General features: G+C 44.1%; 1 protein-coding gene across 9 annotated transcripts in view; it reads right to left on the bottom strand.

The window, feature by feature from the left end:
* LOC142148381 (casein kinase I-like) overlaps nt 1-20,633 on the bottom strand; it is a 69,183-nt gene that overhangs the window by 11,616 nt on the left and 36,934 nt on the right. For 8 of the 9 annotated variants that reach the window (XR_012690848.1, XR_012690847.1, XR_012690845.1 and 5 more), the window contains exons 3-8: nt 12,755-12,795; nt 11,748-11,817; nt 10,261-10,409; nt 9,567-9,801; nt 9,293-9,378; nt 8,794-8,878 (exon numbers count right to left, since the gene is read on the bottom strand). Coding sequence is in view for 2 of the 9 variants with exons in the window: in XM_075204782.1 (XP_075060883.1) it covers nt 8,794-8,878; nt 9,293-9,378; nt 9,567-9,801; nt 10,261-10,409; nt 11,748-11,817; nt 12,755-12,795 (666 nt within the window). In the remaining 7 variants the exon portion in view is untranslated. The remainder of the gene's footprint in view (nt 1-8,793; nt 8,879-9,292; nt 9,379-9,566; nt 9,802-10,260; nt 10,410-11,747; nt 11,818-12,754; nt 12,796-20,633) is intronic. The other variant, XR_012690851.1, reaches the window with a different exon arrangement.

The following is a 20,633-nucleotide window of genomic DNA, read 5'->3' as shown; positions in this document are numbered from 1 at the left end:
GAAGGAGGAAACCATCTAGCCAGGAGCTTCAAGCCCATAAAAATGGAAGGTCGAGGAGACCAGAGAAGCCTCCTCACTGAAGTCCTGATTGCACAAAGCTTGGTGTCTGGCAGAAAAATATTTTGCTGACTGGTGTCTATATATGTGATATTCTAGCTGTCACGGTTCCAACGAGGGACAACTGGATCCTGGTGGTTCACTGGAATTGACGTGACTTCAGCTAGGTGCGCGGAGTCTAACAAGTGAAATGGTATTCACCAGTGATTTCCGCAAGGGAATATGGACTTCGCGGCTGTATTCAGTACGGTTGTCAGAGACTGACTGAAAGAACCAGCACAGATTTCAGGTCAGGAAGGCATTAAATAGTGTAGTTCCAATTAGGCAGCCAATAGAGGGCAGTAAAAGCAGAGAAAAGGTTTAGGACGTTCTTGGTGTCTGGCAGAAAAATATTTTGCTGACTGGTGTCCATGTATGTGATATTCTAGCTGTCACGGTTCCAACGAGGGACAACTGGATCCTGGTGGTTCACTGGAATTGACGTGACCAGCTAGGGGCGCGGAGTCTAACAAGTGAAATGGTGTTCACCAGTGATTTCCGCAAGGGAATATGGACTTCGCGGCTGTATTCAGTACGGGTGTCAGAGACTGACTGAAAAAACCAGCACAGATTTCAGGTCAGGAAGGCATTAAATAGTGTAGTTCCAATTAGGCAGCCAATAGAGGGCAGTAGAAGCAGAGAAAAGGTTTAGGACGTTCTGCGCATGCGCAGAACAGTGAATGCCGATCCAGGAATCAGAGAGACAGCGCTGGAGGAGAGCTGCAGCGTGGAACTATGTAAATGAAGCTCTGGAGAGGAATCAGGCGGGGTGGGGACAGCGGAGACCCGGTTACACACGCCGGCTCCCGCGCTGGACAGCGGGAGTGCGGCGTGTGACAGTACCTCCCCCTTCAAAGGTGGACGCTAAACACATAGGACCTGGCTTCTTCGGAAATCTGGAGTGGAATTTTTTTAGCAGAAGAGGGGCGCAAATGTCAGCAGCCCGTACCCAGGAGCGCTCTTCGGGTCCATACCCCTTCCAGTCCACTAGATATTTGATTGTTCCTCTAGAAGTCTTGGATTCCAGGATATGGCTGATCTCAAATTCATCACTTTGTTGGAGAGAAGGAGGAATATTCAGTGTAGCCGGGCCCGTGAACCGATTAATGATGAGTGGTCTCAACCGAGAAATGTGAAAGGCGTTGGCGATGCGTAGAGTGGGTGGTAATCGTAATTTAAAGCAAACGGGACTGATTACTTGAATGATCTTATAGGGACCAATGTAGCGAAGAGCTAGTTTCATACAAGGCACCTTAAGACTAATGATTTTTGTAGACAACCAGACCTTGTCCCCCAATTTCAGAAGGGGAACAGCTCTGCGTTTCCTATCTGCTGCCAACTTATAGCGAGTAGAAGACTTCTTGAGTGACTTCCTGACTTGAGACCAAACGGATAAAAAAGTCTGTTGTAGGGCATTAACTGCAGGAACCTGGGTGGGAGGGCGGGCAGAAAACTCTGGAACACGAGGATGGCTGCTGAACACAATGGAAAAAGGAGTAGCTAGCGTGGATTCATGGAAGGACACAATGGAGAAAGGAGTAGCTAGCGTGGATTCGTGGAAGGAATTATTGTGGACAAACTTTGCCCAGGGTAAGAGATCCACCCAATTATCCTGATTGGCTGAGGAAAATATTCTGAGAAACGTTTCAAGATCTTGATTTACCCTCTCGGTCTGACTGTTCGACTGGGGATGATATGCGGAGGAGAAATTCAAACGAATACCCAGAAGATGACAGAGAGATCTCCAAAACTTTGAGACAAATTGGACACCTCGATCCGAAACAATTTCAACAGGACACCCATGTAGTCGGAATATTTCTTTCACGAATGTTGAGCTAAGCACATCGAAGATGGAAGGCCAATGAGTGGAACGAAGTGTGCCATTTTGGAAAAACGGTCTACTATGACCCAGATGGTATTAAATCTTTTGGCTATGGGTAAGTCGGTGATGAAATCCATGCTAATATGGGTCCAGGGTTTGGTAGGTAGTGGAAGCGGGTGCAGCAACCCTGATGGGGCTTGGCGGGGAGTCTTGTTCTGAGCACAAATAGAACAGGCGGCCACAAAATCTTTGACCTCGGAGTGAAATTTGGGCCACCAATACTGTTGAGAAATCAGTTCCGTGTTTTTACGGGAACCAAGATGTCCAGCAAATCGTGAAGCATGGAACCAACGTAGGAGACTATTCCGAAGACGAGGTGGGGAGGAGTAGGAGTGACTGAGAGCAAATTAAGGCACTAGGAATCCAAGATGGGACGGTCTGGGAGAGCATCGGAAGTTAAACTCCCGGGGAGCGCCCGTGATAGAGCATCTGCTTTCTTGTTTTTAAGACCAGGTTTGAAGGTAATACGAAGATCAAAACGAGTAAAAAAAAGAGACCGGGGGCTTGACGCGGATTCAGGCATTGGGCAGTCTGAAGGTAGAGTAAATTTTTGTGATCAGTGAAGATCGTAACTGGATGGCGAGCCCCCTCTAGGAGGTGACGCCACTCACTTAAGGCTAACTTCATGGTCAATAGTCCTTTGTCCCCGATGGCGTAGTTATTCTCTGCAGGCAGGAACTTACGAGAGAAGAACGCGCAAGAATGGAACTTCCCTTGGATGGTCCTTTGGGAAAGGACTGCCCCCACTCCAGTGGAGGAAGCATCTACCTCTAAGAAAAAAGGAAGGGAAACATCAGGTTGTTGGAGAATCGGAGCCGTGGAGAAGGCACCTTTTAGAAATTGTAAGGCCTCTACCGCTTCTGGGAGCCAATTCTGTGGGTTAGCGCCTTTCCGAGTAAGAGCCACCGGGGAGCCACAATAGAAGAGTAACCGGATATAAAAAACCCAGAAAAAGTTGAATAGATTTAAAAGTGGCCGGCTGGGGCCAGTCGATAATACAAAGAACCTTCCCAGGATCCATATGTAGGTTTGCTCCGGAAACTATGTAACCTAGGAAAGGTAACTTGGAAGCCTCGAAAACACACTTCTCCAATTTGCAAAACAGATGGTTGGAGCGTAGTCTAGAGAGAACCTCAGCCACATGCATACGGTGTGAAAGGAGATTCCTGGAGAAGATGAGAATGTCGTCCAGATATACTACTACATACGAATATAACAGATCGCGGAAGATTTCATTCACGAAGCTTTGAAAAACGGCAGGGGCGTTACAAAGGCCGAACGGCATCACTAGATATTCATAATGACCGTCCCGAGTATTGAAAGCCGTTTTCCACTCGTCGCCAGAACGGATCCTAATAAGGTTGTATGCTCCACGTAAGTCTAATTTCGTGAAAACCTTAGCACCCTTAATGCGATCGAACAGCTCTGTGATCAATGGGATAGGGTAACGGTTTTTGATAGTGATGGCATTCAACCCTCTGTAATCAATGCAGGGACGGAGGGCCCCATATTTCTTTTTTACGAAGAAAAATCCGGCCCCGGCAGGTGAAGATGAGGATCTAATAAATCCCTGTTGCAGATTTTCTTTAATATAGAGCGTAGTAGCCTCCGTTTCTGGTAGTGAAAGGGTGTAGACCCGTCCACGTGGAGGAATTTTCCCGGGAAGGAGATCGATGGGGCAATCCCAGGGTCGGTGGGGTGGTAGGCGCTCAGAGGAAGCTTTAGAGAACACGTCTGAAAATGAAGAATACTGGGGAGGTAAGTTAACTGAAACGGGTTCCAGAGGAATCTGAGTAGAGCAGATAGGTTTAACAGACGTCAAGCACTTGTGGGAGTATGCAGGATCCCATGCAATTATTTGTGAAGAAGGCCAATCCAGGTGGGGTGATTGAAGATGTAGCCAAGGTAGTCCGAGGATGATGGGGCTGATGGTCAGTGGCAGAACAAGGAAGGAAATTTTTTTCCCAGTGGAGTGCCCCAACTTGCATGGAGATGGGTCTGGTCCGTTTATAAATGCTGCCATTAGGGAGTCGAGAACCATCAATGCCGGTAGTAACCAAAGGCTTCTTCAGTGGAACAGTGGGAAAGGCGAGCTGGGTAACTAGAGCTTGTGAAATAAAATTCCCGGCTGCTCCCGAGTCCAAAAATGCCATGGATGGTGTGGATCCTAAAGGCAAACTTAAAGTGACAGGAAAGGAACATGTAGGGTCTGAGAAAGAAGTTGGAGAGGAAGAAAAAAACCCTAGCCTGACCTCTCCAGAGCAGGCTAAGGTCTGTCGTTTCCCGAACGCCGGGTACAGGAGGCTAGGAGATGGCTAGAATCTCCACAGTATAAACATAACTTCTGTCCCTTTTTTCAGGAGTTAGCCGGGAGCGTCCCAGCTGCATCGGCTCATCCGCAGGAGTGGGAGATGGAAATCGGGGACCTGGGCAAAAGATAGGGCGTTTAGGGAGATCCTTCTCGGAGGTCCTCTCCCGGAAGCGAAGATCCACCCGGTTACAGAGGGAAATTAAAGCGTCCAAGGTGGGTGGTAACTCTTAGGAGGAAAGGACGTCTTTGACTTTGTCTGATAGCCCTTGCCAAAAGGCCGCAATTAAAGCCTCCTCATTCCATTGGAGTTCGGAGGATAGGTTTCGGAACTCAATAACGTATTGCGCCACCGAGCGGGAACCCTGGCGTACTCTCAGGACACTAGAAGCCGCGGAGGTCACCCGTCCTGGTTCATCGGAAATCCTCCGGAATGCTGAGGTAAAGGCTGAAACATCATTGAGGAGGACGTCATTACGCTTCCAGAGAGGAGAGGCCCATGCCAGGGCTTGACCAGTTAGGAGGGAGACCATATAGGCCACTTTTGACCTGGAAGTAGGGAAGTTCTGAGGTAAGAGCTCAAACTGAATGGAGCACTGATTCAAGAATCCACGGCAAGATTTTGGGTCTCCATCGAATTTGGCAGGGGTAGGTAAACGCAAAGAAGAAGCAGCGGCTTGAGGAATCTCGGCGGCTAGTGGTTGAGGTTGAACAACCGGGGGAGGCGGAGCCACCTGTAGTGCATCCAGGTGAGTTGTCAGCGTTTGAATACACTGTAATAATTGCATCTGAATGGCATCTTGACGCTCTACCCTTCCAACCAAGTGTTGAAGCATGTCCTTGGAGGAAGGTTCTCTGTCAGGATCAGACATGGCTTGTTCTTAATGTCACGGTTCCAACGAGAGACGGGTGTCAGAGACTGACTGAAAGAACCAGCACAGATTTCAGGTCAGGAAGGCATTAAATAGTGTAGTAACAATTAGGCAGCCAATAGAGGGCAGTAGAAGCAGAGAAAAGGTTTAGGACGTTTTGCGCATGCGCAGAACAGTGAATGCCGATCCAGGAAGCAGAGAGACAGCGCTGGAGGAGAGCTGCAGCGTGGAACAAGGTAAGTGAAGCTCTGGAGAGGAATCAGGCGAGGGGGACGACAGAGGAGACCCGGTTACACACGCCGGCTCCCGCGCTGGACAGCGGGAGTGCGGCGTGTGACACTAGCACTTTTGGCTATAGGAGGTAGAAAATCAGGGGCATCAAGAAAGCAATGTAAACGGTCCAGCCTTCTTCCCAAAGAGGAAGAACAAGCTCTCTGTCACGGGCACTAGGAGTCTTGCCCAGGAATTCACCAGATGACTGGGCTTACCAGAGTAGTGAAGCTCACACAACGGTCCTCTGGTAGCGGGGTGACTAGCGGAACAAATATCACAGCAGATGGAGAGAGAATGACAATAAATAATAGGAAAGTCAGTGACTTGCAGCAATCTTTGGTCAGAGAATCAGCGACTAGCTGATATAATGGAAAGGCAGATTTGAACACAAAGATCAGAATGGACGTGAGTAGATGCAGGGAGTTAGCAAGGAAGTCAGTGTTCTGCGTACAGCAAGTTGTACCACTGCTTATGGTGAAGAGACTTGTCCAGGTGCAGGTAGGTAGCGGGGAAGTCAGTGGTCTGCGTATAGCAAGTTGTACCACTGCTTATGGTGAGAAGACTTGTCCAGGTGCAGGTAGGTAGGTAGCGGGGAAATCAGTGGTCTGCGTATAGCAAGTTGTACCACTGCTTATGGTGAGAAGACTTGTCCAGGTGCAGGTAGGTAGGTAGCGGGGAAGTCATTGGTCTGCGTATAGCAAGTTGTACCACTGCTTATGGTGAGACTTGTCCAGGTGCAGGTAGGTAGCGGGGAAGTCAGTGGTCTGCATATAGCAAGTTGTACCACTGCTTAATAGGTGAGGATGTGTACAAGTGTTGATGGGTGGAAGCATACAAAGATAATAGGATGCAGACACTGAGAGCACAGAGGAACTTGATCCCAATAGGTATGCAGCGTATCCAACAAAGTCTATATAACGGTATGTGTGGCGCTGCTTGGTAGAGACTTGCTCAGCACAGATATGCAGGCCAATAATGGATAGTCAATCACAGTTATGCATAGAACGACTGAGTAGTACGGTTAATTCCAAACAGGTATGCAGCGTAACAATAACAGTCTATAGCGGGTATGTATACCGCTGCTGAGCGTGGAAACTTGTCCTAGCGGATATGCAGAGTAAACGTAGAAAGTCAATAACAGATAAGCATACCGCTATTCAGTAGAACAGTCTGTCCACAGGGAGATGCAGGAACTGCAGAGACGCTGGACGGCAGAGACGAGTGTATGAACCACAGGTGAGTAGATCCGGTAATCAGAGTCCAGCTGAGGACACAGGCAGGAAACAGAAGACTGTAGCAGGTATGGAAACCAGCGATGAGTAGCACAGGGAATCCACAGGAACTGAAGACACTAGTAGTACACAGGAGATAGTAGCGGGTATGGAAACCAGCGATGAGTAGATCAGGAATCAGCAGGAAACTGAAGACACTAGTAGAACACAGGGAACACCTTCAGAGACTCACAGGGAATGAGACTCCAAGATCAGGCAATGAGGTAATGCACAGAGGTGCCTTAAATAGGGAGTTGCCTGATCAACCAATTTGGATGAAAAGCAACAGTCACAAGAGTTCTTAGGAGCTGCGCATGCGCAGACCATCAGGATGGCGGACGGCCGCGGTTCAGGATAGGTGCCGGCAGGAAGGCTAGGGAGCCACGCACCAGCGCAGAGGCACTCACGGTCCGGTGAGTGACACTCTCCTTGATTAGCATGAGGAGACGGAGTAACAGCCTGTGATGCTACCCCCCCAATAGGCCTCGGTAACAGGAGTATCTACCCCTTCAGCAGAGGTAGACAGAGTGGCACCTGTCGCGGAATGAACAGGGGTTGCCTGTGCTTCCGCTTGACATGTAATAAGTTGAGTGAGTAATGAAACAGATTGTGCCAGTGAAGACAACCACGCTGGCTCTTCTGCCAACATCGGTGATGGCCTCTGCACCTGCCCATCCCGGACCCCAGCCTCGCATTGTGCACAGAGAGCCTCCTGGTCTGTCTGTCCCACCTGGAGCTTAGCAGGGCATTAGGAACAGGTATAAAATTTGACGTTATCAGATTTTCCCTTTTCTGATATGTTAACAATAACAGACAAGGGCATAAACTAACTGCAACACTCACTTCATCCACACACAGGGTGGAAGGACAATAAATTAAAAGGAACAGGGTTTCTCTAAGGTAACAACCTAAAAACCTTAACCTAGTAGATAAATAAGTATATATATTATTTTTTTATTTTTTTTTACAATGTCAGCTGAGCAGACTAGTACCCTTATATATATATTAATTTATTCATATATTATATTTGTGTCCCCCTCACAGTACAACTAATAAGGAATGCCACTTAGCTGGTATGACAGGAAGAGCAAAAAGGAAAAGGAGTCAGCCTGTTCTTCATCCTCAGAGAGCCACTTGTAGTTCCGTTGATATGCGGGAATACTTCCCACCTTGGAGCATACCATATAGCAGGGGGAGGATTCCTCTTTCGTCGCCCATCTAACAAGGCTCACTGGGACACCAGTTGGTCGCCGTACGGTACACACTTTTCATGACATCTGTCTGCGGTTCAGCATATCAGAGCTCAGCTTAGCCGCAGTCTGACCTGGTCAAGCACTGCGATGGACCTGGTCATCCGACCAGAGATCCAAGTTCCCCCTCTGCCTATGTGGGGAACTTGGTATCTCCCAATATGTCCTCAAACTCTCTGGCTGTCGGCAACGCTGGTCTCGGAGAAATATATATATATAGTGATAGAGCTGCAGCTAGCAGCTCCTACCACTCTAACTGCAAGCCTGTCAGCTTTTCTATTGTGGATAGTAGAGATCTTTGCCCGTATTTCGACGGACCACTAACTAACAGATAATAATGCTGCCCGCAGCACCTATTATCCACACCTACACTCACTCTTGACAAAGAGAAACTGGAAATAAATAAACACTAATTAATGTGCTTAAGCACCGCAGCTCAATTAGAAAAACCCTAACTCCTTGGGCATTTAAATGAAACTGAGGCTAGTAGGGGTTGCAGAGGGAAGGAGTCAGCAGCAGTTCAGTTAGTTAACTATTCAAATGCTAACTCCGATCACCCACATACAACCCCATGGTAGCAGTGTCCCCCAGAATGGATGACGTAGAAAAATAAAGACACACACTGAGCGGTAGAGAGACATGGGCAGAAAAAAAGACACACATACACAAAAACATACACCTGTGGTTAAGCTATAAATTCCATCTTCCAGCTAATTATTCATGCCAAAGGTTACAAGTGCATGCTGCTGTTATTGCCCTAATACCAACCAATGCTTATGCATAAGTGAATATAAAACATATTGCTCATGCATACTGCTTAACTATGTACATGCCTTCTCACCTGGAAAATTATCACACAAGACCTCTACAGGAGTGGATCTTTTGGTGTCCCCAATCTTCTGATATCTTTCTTTTAATGTATCGGCCTAATTGGAAGAAGAAAACCTTAAATTATAGTTTCTACCCACCTGACCCCATAAACAGTCTGTATCTTCACTGAATACACTTTCTCAAAGTGACATACACTTATATTTTCCAATGCAAATTTTAAACAGTAGTGTACAAACAGTGGAATTATGTAGTCATATCCACTTTTACACAATTTCTAATTATATGAACTTCATGATGAATTTCATATGGGTGTTTAACTACAACTAAAAAAAAATATAATGGTTTAGATGTTTTCGTATTTTTATCCTTATTTCTTTACAACAATTGGAGAATAACTTTCAGACCTAATGAGATACACACTGGTGTTCCTCGTGTACCATATATAGGAAATATCACCTATAGAAACCTCAATACCCAAGGACAGCTTTGACCTCCAGTCATATTCGTACCTTGAGACCCTGCCAGGGCAGGCTCCCTCGAAGAAAATACATGAACATGTGACCCAGCGCTTCAAGGTCATCTCTTCGGCTCTGCTCTAAGTACACCAATGAAAAGAGAAGGTTATGGTTTTATATAGACAAACCCTGTCTCTTAACAGAGTCAGCTGTTTTAACACTGTCCAATATGATCCATTAGTAATTGAAGAAGTATGATAAAGGGATGTTATGGTTATCTCTTTTTTCTGTCTGAATACAACTCCCATGCAGCTCAGGCCCTTCTTACCCTTCCCCAAATGCGTGTTGATACTCATGTATCTCGCAGTTCCAGTCAAACTCTTGTGTTCTCGGTATGGAATATGTTTTTTGGTCTCTGGATCCCAGTATTCTTTGGCTAGGCCAAAATCGATTATGTGAATGATTTTCTGCCGCCTACTTCCAGGACGACCCAACAAAAAGTTCTCTGGCTTAACATCCCGGTATATAAGACTTTTTGTGTGCACATACTCAATACGGGAGATCTGAAATAGAACAAGATAATGTAATACTTACTCATAAGTGAAACTTTAATTACAAAATTTAAAAACTTGTAATTGAACAACTATCCAGGGCAAATGCGGCACCAAAAAGATATCTTTGCGGAGTTTGTATGTTCTCCTTGTGTTTGCATGGGTTTCCTCCGGGTGCTCCGGTTTCCTCCCACACTCCAAAAACATACTAATAGGTTAATTGGCTGCTATCAAATTGACCCTAATCTCTATGTCTGCCTGTCTGTGTGTGTATTAGGGAATTTAGACTGTGAGGCAGGGACTGATGTGAATGATTTCTCTGTATAGCACTGCGGAATTAGTGGCGCTATATAAATAAATGGTGATGATAAGTGAAGCTTAAATTACAAAATTTAAAAACTTGTAATTAGACAACTATCCAGAGCAAATGTGGCACCGAAAAGTAAACTTCAGTTATCCAAAACAACTCACTAGCTGGACTGCAATCATCAGTACTGTTTTGAGACTGAATGTTCTATCACAAAGGTCAAACAGATCTTCCAAACTGGGTCCAAGCAGCTCTAGAACCATAGCATTATATTTCCCGCACGGCCCAAAGTAATGCACCTGAGGAAGGCCCTCTAAAATAAAAAAACAGGTATTAGAATAACTTGAATAAGGAGAAAGAACAGTAAAAGTTTTAGGAAGGGGGTACATTATAATACATTAGGTAACAATTAAAACAGAAAAACGCAGTGAGTGGTACATTAATAACAGATTAGTGTAGAGGTTTTGGTAGCAAAAGAAATAAAGAAACAGTGAATTCGAAGGCAGAGAAGAACATATAGATGCATTTGTCTGACCATTGTGTGTGTTTTGTTAGGGGGCAATACGAGATTTTGTGGTTTGTTTTTTTTCTCAATATTTTCTATTTACGCTCTATATCAATATGTCCGTCCCATGCATTTTTTAATTATTTTACTATTTTAGTCCCAATCACAGCTAGTGGGAAACTTTTAAATAGATTTTATCACCTTTTCTATAAAAGAAAAAAAAAAAAAAAAGTATCCCTTATGTTACTTTTCAGACTTCCCTCCTCCAATTTTAAAGGGTGTCCCCTTGTTCTACAAATCATTCCATTAAAAGAGCACAAATATCAATTGAAAAAAATAGAAGATATGATCTAAGTGTTGTTAAGACTGTCAAAAACAGATAATTAGCAAGGACAAGAAAGTAAAATACAGGGAGAGGTCTAGGAACAGTGCCTTATGTAGTAATATATTGGGTCATTTTGCTCCATAAATTGGAATGATAGAAAAATGTCCAACTTTTCTTTTGGCACTATACCTGAATAAATATGTATTTTTCTTAACTTATGGACACTATACGGAGAAAAAAATATATATTTATTTACTTTTCAATAAATCTTACCTTGCTTGCTTTAACAAAATTAAGACAAAATGAACCCCTAATTTTATTCAGTTTGTATGTGATGTTATTAATTTTTTGGTATTTATTATTTTTTTATGTTTGATTGCTGATTGCTAAATTATGTATTAACAAGATATTCCAAAGCTATAGATGTTATTGACATCTAAGATACAATGGTCATATCAGTTTGGGGAAGAGACAGAGAAAAGAAGTTGGAGACTGAGGAAGGGGAGAAAAGCCTTGTTTGTTGAAAGATAGATCCAAGGCAAATTCAAAATTAATACAACTACTAGGCATTTTATGAAGATGTTCTGTTGCAGCCAAATGAGAAACATTATTTATTTTAATGTGCAGAACAGAGTTTTTTGCTTTTAAAGTATTTTTTTTTATCATTTACGCGAATTAAGTTCATGACTTGAGTTGATTCGAGGAAAAAACATTTGCAAAATGATTAGGTTTAAACTTGCATCTGTTATATCTTACACTCTTGGTTATCTAAAATTACTCTTAGTTAAGTACAAGACATATATAACTACAATGGATCTCACCTGAATTACCAAGCTGCTTGTAGAAGCGGTATTCTAAACGTAATTGTGGAGCTCTGGACTTGATAGGCTCCTGTGGGAAATTAACAAGGTGCGTAAGTGAAATAATTGGATGAAGTAGGGTAAATTGATTAATATTGTTGTATCGTGCGATTGCGATTAGTACGCCAGTGTAATGACGCAATCACACGGATTAATTACACACACTTCCATCCACACTTGCACTTGTAAATAGTACACATTTAGAAAGGTTCCAATCCACATTCATTTTTTAGTAAATGTAATAGAGATTATTTATACATAGATAATTCTGCAGTAAAGGAAAATTATGGTGCAGGTATACAGAAATGTGTGGAGTTTGGTCTCATATTAATCTATATTTCACTAGCTGAAATCCGTTGTAAAGAGGTAAGCAATCGTATATTGTGATGGCATGTTATGAATGGTATGAGATTAATACTCAAAAGTACTTTGTTAATGGGTCAGTTTAAACTGGTTATTTGGTGGGAAGACACATAGGCAACAGTTGGAGTAAGTTGCCCCATCCTTTGGGAAGAGATCAAATTAACTGACCTATGACCAGCAGTCTACTGTGGCATCGTTAACCCTGGACCAATAAAGACCTCTCTGAGTGTTATCTGTGTATATGAGTGACATCATCACTGTTTATATTAATTCAAACTGCATACAAGCAAGTTCCTGGGCCAGTGTAAATATCTCTCTTCCTGACTGCAGACTACAAGGCTGAATATGCAAATGGAACCAGAATGCGCTTGCGTAATGTAATGTATATAGTTTATACTTTCCTGTATTTTGCTATACCTTTTATGCATCATTGGTTTACTGTTATCCTGCTATTTTGTGCTATTAAATCTCTCTGTGCGTTGGAACCACAATAATCGCATTGCACAATGTTTATTAGTAGCGACAAAACGAACATTACAAAGTTTGTAATTGAAAATAAGGTACTACAAGTATATGTATATCAGAGAGCATGTCACACAACTCACCAGTTTAATAGCTACATATTCATTGGTGTACAAGTTCTTTCCTGGGAGAAAATATGAAATAGATTATTTAAAAAAAAAAAAAAAAAAATTACTAATATACACATATACTTTTTACAAGAGCCCGCTACTGCAGAAGCACACGCGTACAACTTCTTCCTTTTTATGGTTCTTTATTGTCAGGATGGTAATAGTGTTTTGACACCGTATACTTGCACAGCAATTATGGAGACCCTCAACCCTCACTATACATAGTCCAGCTCTCTGTCCAGATCAGCCAGCTAGCCCAGTGTTGATCTCACTGAACAATGAAACAAGCAGGGTTTTATACCTGACACTCCTCCCACAGGCCTAGCTTGATGGACAGGTGACACACCCACCATCTCTTTAAAAGGAAACGCCCATCCCTGGCTTTGTGTAGACTATCAGACCCACCCTGTCTGTTTGCTGAGAGGAAGCAGCTTTTAAATCATGTAAGTAAACCAATTTTAAACTACACATATGTTTTTACCTGGTTTAATCTCCACCTAGGTACATAACTGTGCCAATGTTTTACTCTACTTCCCTGCTTTCTCTGCATATTGCCAGCTAAATGCCTCCTTTTGTTACATATCCCTCCCCCTAGCGTCTCCAAGTAGGACGCGGACTTCGCGAGGAGCGCATATTTTCGTGACAATGCATCTGCATTTTTATGTAGAATCCCAGGCCTATGTTCTACTGAGAACTTGAAAGGTTGTAGTGCCAAGAACCAGCGGGTTACCTTGGCATTTACCTCCCGGTTGTTCTGCATCCATCCTAATGGTGCATGGTCTGTTATTAGGGTGAACTCTCTGCCTAGGAGATAATAGCGCAGAGCTTCTGTAGCCCATTTTATGGCGAGACATTCTTTCTCCACAGTGGCATATTTTTGTTCCCTTGGAAGCAACTTACGACTTAGGTACAGGACAGGATTTTCTACTCCATTCTTCTCCAGTGACAAGACTGCACCTAAGCCAACACCAGAAGCATTACTTTGGAGGAAAAACCTCCGGGTAAAATCTGGTGCTTGTAGAACTGGAGAGGAACAAAGAGCTAACCGAAGATCAGACCAGGCGGTTTCTGCAGTCAGACCAGGTTAATCTATCTGGACAACTTTTTTTTAACATGTCCGTAAGTGGAGCAGCTCTAGTGGCGAAGTGGCTTACAAACTGCCTGTAGTAACCTACTAAGCCTAAAAAGGTTCTCTGGTCTTGTCCAATTTTTGACTGCCTCCACTTTATCTAGCTGGGGTTTTACATGCCCTCGACCAACAATGTACCCCAAATATTTGGCTTCTCTCATGGCTATGTCACATTTCTCTGGGTTAGCTGTTAACCCTGCGGACCGTAATGAAGCTAAGACCGCCTCAACTTTGGCTAAATGTGATCCCCAGTCTGGGGTATAAATCACTATATCAACCAAGTAAGCAGCTGCATAAGCTGTGTGAGGTCGTAGCAATTTATATTGATAGAGACCATCAGGGGTGGAAAATGCAGTCTTTGGCTTGGCCGTGGAAGTCAGGGGAACTTGCCAATAACCCTTTGTTAGATCAAGGGTTGTTAAATAATTGCTACCAGCAAGATTTTCCACTAGTTCATCCACACGTGGCATCGGATAGGCATCAAACTGCGACATACTGTTTAGGCGCCTAAAGTCATTGCAGAATCTAATTGTCCCATTGGGTTTCGGGACAAGCACAATGGGACTATTCCATTCACTAGTGGACTCTTCAATTACATCTAACTGGAGCATCTTCTCGACCTCCTTTCTCACGTCCACCCGTCTGGCTTCTGGAATACGATATGGCTTCTGCTTGACAATGACTCCTGGTGCAGTGACAATGTCGTGTTCGATTAAGATAGTGCGCCCAGGAAAGGAACAGAAGACATCCCTGTTCCGGCGAATTATTTCTTCAGTCTGTTGTCTCTGCTGAATGGACAAGCCTGGCTCTATGGGCACTTCAGACTTTTCAATGGCAGTACTCACTACCTGAGGAGAGGTTACCTCATCATGCCAGGGTTTAAGGAGGTTCACATGATATATTTGCTCCTCCCTTCTCCTACCTAACTGGTGGACTCTGTAATTGACAGGACCGACAGCCTCTAGAACTTCATATGGACCATGCCAATGGGCGAAAAGTTTGCTTTCCTGGGTAGGAACCAGGACTAGGACCTTGTCCCCAGGCTTGAAAGATCGAACAACAGCACTTTTGTCATAGCTTTTCTTCTGTCGTTCCTCAAACATCAAATAGGGAATAAGAGTGTCCCAATCTTTTTTCACTTGAGCCACTGCTTTCCTGAGCATGTGCTTTAATGTGCGGTTAAAGCGTTCCACCAAGCCATCTGTTTGTGGATGGTATACAGAGGTGTGAAGCGCCGTAACCCCTAGCAACTGGCACATGTCCTTCATCAGTTTAGACATGAATGGAGTACCCTGGTCTGTGAGAATTTCTTTGGGTATTCCCAAGCGTGTAAACATCAATACAAGTTCTTTAGCTATGGTGCTGGACTTTATGTTTCGTAGGGGAATTGCCTCTGGATACCTGGTTGCATAGTCAAGCACCACTAGTATATATTGGTGCCCACGTGCAGATTTTTCCAGGGGCCCTACAAGGTCCATAGCTATCCGTTCAAAGGGAACTTGTACTATTGGTATTGGAATGAGAGGTACCCTGTACATGGGTTTGGGACAGGTTCTCTGACAAATGGGACAGGACCGGCAATACTTTTTCACTGCCATGTGTACACCGGGCCAGTAAAACCTAAGCAGAACTTGTTGCCGTGTTTTATCCTCCCCTAGGTGTCCCCCACAAACATGTGTATGTGCTGCTTTTAACACTAAGGTTACATGGACCTGAGGAACCATTAATTGTTCTACTTTTTCCCCCTGTACATTAGCAACTCTATACAGGAAATTATTTTTAACAATAAAATTTGGTATACCTTCTGCAGGCTGGGCGGTTTTCGCTACCCCATTTACCTCAGTCACACTTTTAAAGGCATGTTCCAAAGTGGCATCATTAAGTTGGTCTCGAGCAAAGTCCTGCAAAGGAAACAAAATTGGGATTGCAGACCAGTCCGTATCCTCACTGACAGGCGGGGTGGGCTCATCTGCGACATCACCGACCAATGCTAGTTTGGACTGTCCATGTTTCCCCACAGTTGGATGCTTTTGTGGAACTCCTGCTGTGACTCCCAGGATGGCATTCCGGTTTGGCGGTTCCCAAAGATCGATGTCCAGATGTTGTGGATTCTTAGGCGGTTCCTTTAAGACCGGGCTTCCGACCGCTGCATCATCAGTTGCCATCATGTCCGGCCGGATCCGCTCACCGAGGACATCATTAAACAGTGGGAAGTCTCGCCCCAAAATGAGTGGATATGGGAGTTTAGGTGCTATGGCAGCTACCACCATAACAGTTTTGTCTTTGAGTGTGACTGGTAGCATTGTTCTTTCATACTCCTCTGTTGTGCCATGTACGCAAAGAACTTTCACTTTGGGCAACCGAGAAGTTATGGTTTCGGGTAAAGCAGAGCTGAAAACCAATGAGAGTTCACTCCCCGAGTCAGCCAAGGCCAGAACAAGGTTTTGGTTGATTAGCACAGTCACCCGGAACAAATAAGGACTTCCTGATGTGGGACTCATGGTAAAACAGCTTGGAAATGCAGGTCCAATATGTGCTACAGAACAGTCCATGGGTTCCTGTAGTTTAGGACACTCTGCCTTAAAGTGGCCTGGCACACCACATTCAAAACACTTCAGATTAGACAGCTTTGCACCTGGCCCTCTGTCCGTAGCAGTTTTGCCATTGGGCCCTGTGGCAAGGATTGTCAAATCTGGCTTTTGGCGTGGCAGCGGCTTTGGCACAAATGCAGGTTCTTTAGTCATTTGCACAAAACCTTTCTACCACGGTGGCAAGCTCTTCATAAGTTTGTGGGTCTGATTGCAGAACCCACCTTTGCAAATCGCGATTCATCCCCCGGATGCAGTGATCTATCGCCAGAACTTCAATAATCCGAGAAGGCGAATTCTCCTCAGGCTGCAGCCATTTCTTTAAAATTTTAGAAAGCTCAGCCACTTGCGCTCTGACCGGTTTTTCTTTATCATAGCGCCATTGGTGATAGCGCTGGGCTCCAATGCGAGCCAATATCTCAGACTTTAGACACAGATAATCAGAGGCCCGTTCCTCATCTAGATCCATATAAGCTCGCTGAGCTTCACCAGTCAGATATGGCGCCAGTCTCTCCGCCCAATCTTTAGGAGGCCATTTTGCCCTTTTTGCAAGTCTCTCGAAAGACACCAGATATGCTTCTACGTCATCAGCTGGTGACATTTTCTGGAGAACAGGACCAGGTGGTTAATTTCTGTCATGCCTCATCTGGCTTAACTCTTCTCTTAAGAGCCTTGTGTTTTCCACCTGTGCCTCGGCGACTTGTAGCATCTGAGCTTGCTGCTGTTGCTGCGCAGCGGCCACATTCACGAGGGTTCTCAGTACTTCCTCCATGTTGACGTCTGCGCGGGTTGGGTAGCGGAAACTTGCTTCCCGGAGCATCCCACTCCTGACACCACTTGTGGCAAGAGCCCGCTACTGCAGAAGCACACGCGTACAACTTCTTCCTTTTTATGGTTCTCTATTGTCAGGATGGTAATAATGTTTTGACACCGTATACTTGCACAGCAATTATGGAGACCCTCAACGCTCACTATACATAGTCCAGCTCTCTGTCCAGATCAGCCAGCTAGCCCAGAGTTGATCTCCCTGAACAATGAAACAAGCAGGGTTTTATACCTGACACTCCTCCCACAGGCCTAGCTTGATGGACAGGTGACACACCCACCTTCTCTTTAAAAGGAAACGCCCATCCCTGGCTCTGTTTAGACTATCAGACCCACCCTGTCTGTTTGCTGAGAGGAAGCAGCTTTTAAATCATGTAAGTAAACCAATTTTAAACTACACATATGTTTTTACCTGGTTTAATCTCAACCTAGGTACATAACTGTGCCAATGTTTTACTCTACTCCCCTGCTTTCTCTGCATATTGCCAGCTAAATGCCTCCTTTTGTTACAATATATATATATGTATATCTATATATATATATATATATATATATATATATATATATATATATATATATAAATATATATATACAAACACACACACATATATATTCCATAGACAAAAAACATTATGATTTAACATGTCCGATTAAGGTTCCTTACACACCATCTAAACTGTAAGAAAACTATTGAAACTCTTCCACTCAAACTCCAAAAAGCAATGAAATTACCACAATTAAAGCAGAAGCCTTAATGGACGTGTTCCTTGAGAAATACAGACATGGTATGCCATCACATCCTGCGGTAAGCTGCAGATTCAGCACTATCATGTAGTGAGATTGCTGTCACTCACAAAATGGTGGATTTGCTAATTCACAGATTTGTGTGTTCACTGGAATACACACATACAGTACTATTACATTTTCTTAGTTTAGCTTTATCGTAGTTTAGGGCCTGGGTGTCTTAGAAAGACACAGTAAAGCAACTTCATAAAAAATTAGAACTACAAAATCCCTACAGAGCATTTCTCCCTCCAAGACTGTGCCTGCTTATTAAAGATATCTGCAGAACATAACATATCACCAAACAGTATCTGCTCCCGAAAGAATCCTGCAGAGCATTCCTCCACCCAAAACACTTTCTGCAGAACATCCTTACACTCAATATACTATGGTCCCTGCACAACACAGAGAGCCATCCTCTGGTCCCTGCACAACACAGAGAGTCATCCTCTGGTCCCTACACAACACAGAGAGCCATCCTCTGGTCCCTGCACAACACAGAGAGCATCCTCTGGTCCCTACACAACACAGAGAGCCATCCTCTGGTCCCTGCACAACACAGAGAGCCATCCTCTGACCCCTGCACAACACAGAGAGCCATCCTCTGACCCCTGCACAATACATAGAGCCATCCTTTGACCCTGTACAGAGGAAAACTTCATTGGGCAGCACGGTGGCTAAGGTGTTAGCACTTCTGCCTTACAGCACTGGGGTCATGAGTTCAATTCCCGACCATGGCCTTATCTGTGAGGAGTTTGTAGGTTCTCCCAGTGTTTGCGTGGGTTTCCTCCGGGTGCTCCGGTTTCCTCCCACACTCCAAAAACATACAGGTAGGTTAATTGGCTGCTAACAAATTGACCCTAGTCTGTGTCTGTGTGTGTGTGTGTTAGGGAATTTAGACTGTAAGCCCCAATGGGGCAGGGACTGATGTGAGTGAGTTGTCTGTACAGCGCTCCGGAATCAGTGGCGCTATATAAATAAATGATGATGATGATTGGTGAGTATTAGGGAATATTATTGACAGACAGGTACCAAGTGTTGTCGACCAGCATCACGTCCTTAGTGGTAGCAGAGAGACACCGGTACCCATTCCATCCACTGCAGAGGAGTCAACACCCAGAGAAGATTCCAATTACCCTCAGCCAAGGACTTTGCAAAGACAGTTGTCCAGCATGAAGTGGTAGATTTTCCTATTCTGTGTTTCTCTCATCACATTCTCTTTTCAGGACAGTTCTTTCAATTGTGAACAGGGGACCGAGGCTCGTTCAGGTAGTGATATTGAGGAGTTTTGGATGAAGGAGAAGGTGTTAACACAATCGGGTCCAGCCAATTAATCGATTTATTTCAGGGGTAAAGGAAAATTTGGAAATCTTGAAGCCTGGAGAAAGTGCGAGGGGCTATTGTCTGAGGAGTATTACGTCCATAAGTACGTTATGGAGTCCCAATTAAAGAGAGGTGCATCCAGCGATGCCAGTCCAGTAATATTCGGACTTGAGCAGGCATCCTTGAGAATGATTATCATTCTTGGGTGGGTAAGGTTTTAGACCAAACTAAGTGCTGGGTGTGCTCTCACGTGCCTCAGAGATTATATCGAGTAGGACTAGTTATCTTTCCACTAAATATTCCTGAGGTACCCAAATTATGGGGTGGGAGGCCACTAGGGGGAAGGTAAGACAGTCCCTTAGTTTGGAGTCTCCCAATATTTGGCAGGCCGATCACTGTTTCACATACAAAGAAACTTGAGTATTGGGAGACTGGGAAGAACGAACAGACAATAGCCCGCCCCACAAGTGTTGATGACAAGAAATGTCGATATTATTAGAGTGTATATACTAACTCAGGTTGAAGGAGACCGTAAATTACATTGTTGATAGACATAGGATGGTGTTATTGGTGAACATGCATTGTTTAAATATTGTCTAAGCTAAAAGACATGCTTCGGACAGATGAACATGTTAGGCATGAAGAACTGTTGTAGGATATTCTATATTGTTGATACATGTTCTGTCGCACCCTTGAAGGGCATATAAAAGGTTATCTCCATGCTCCAGAGGTATATGTTCCATTCTAAAAGAAAATTGTTTCTAGGATTATAACTCTCTTTTATGGTAACCTGTCTGAGATCTACAGACAGTGTAGTCATACACAAAGAGGGACTTACATTACTGAACAATGAAACGTACTACTGAGATCCTGCAATAAAATCTTTAAGGTGATAGTTTTGTGTACTATCAAAGGGTGGAGCTGTCAAAGTCGAATAATTGAATGAAAGTATATCAATTAATATTGTTTTACCGTGCGATTGCAATCAGTACTCCACGTGTCATGGCGCAATTGCACGATAAATAACGCACGCATACACTCGCACTTACACATTCACATATATATATAGTTCATATTTATTAAGGTTCCAATCCACATTCATTTATTAGTAAAATGTATTAGATTGTTTATTTATGCATATTTAATACTGTAGTAAAGGTACTAACATGTCTACTTTTCTAGTGGAGGTAGCTGTTGGTATCGA

This window comes from Mixophyes fleayi, chromosome 1, assembly GCF_038048845.1.
Source record: "Mixophyes fleayi isolate aMixFle1 chromosome 1, aMixFle1.hap1, whole genome shotgun sequence".
Classification (NCBI taxonomy): Eukaryota; Metazoa; Chordata; class Amphibia; order Anura; family Limnodynastidae; genus Mixophyes; species Mixophyes fleayi.
Note: the sequence above shows the minus strand (reverse complement) of the source record. Positions and strands in the feature narration are given on the sequence as shown.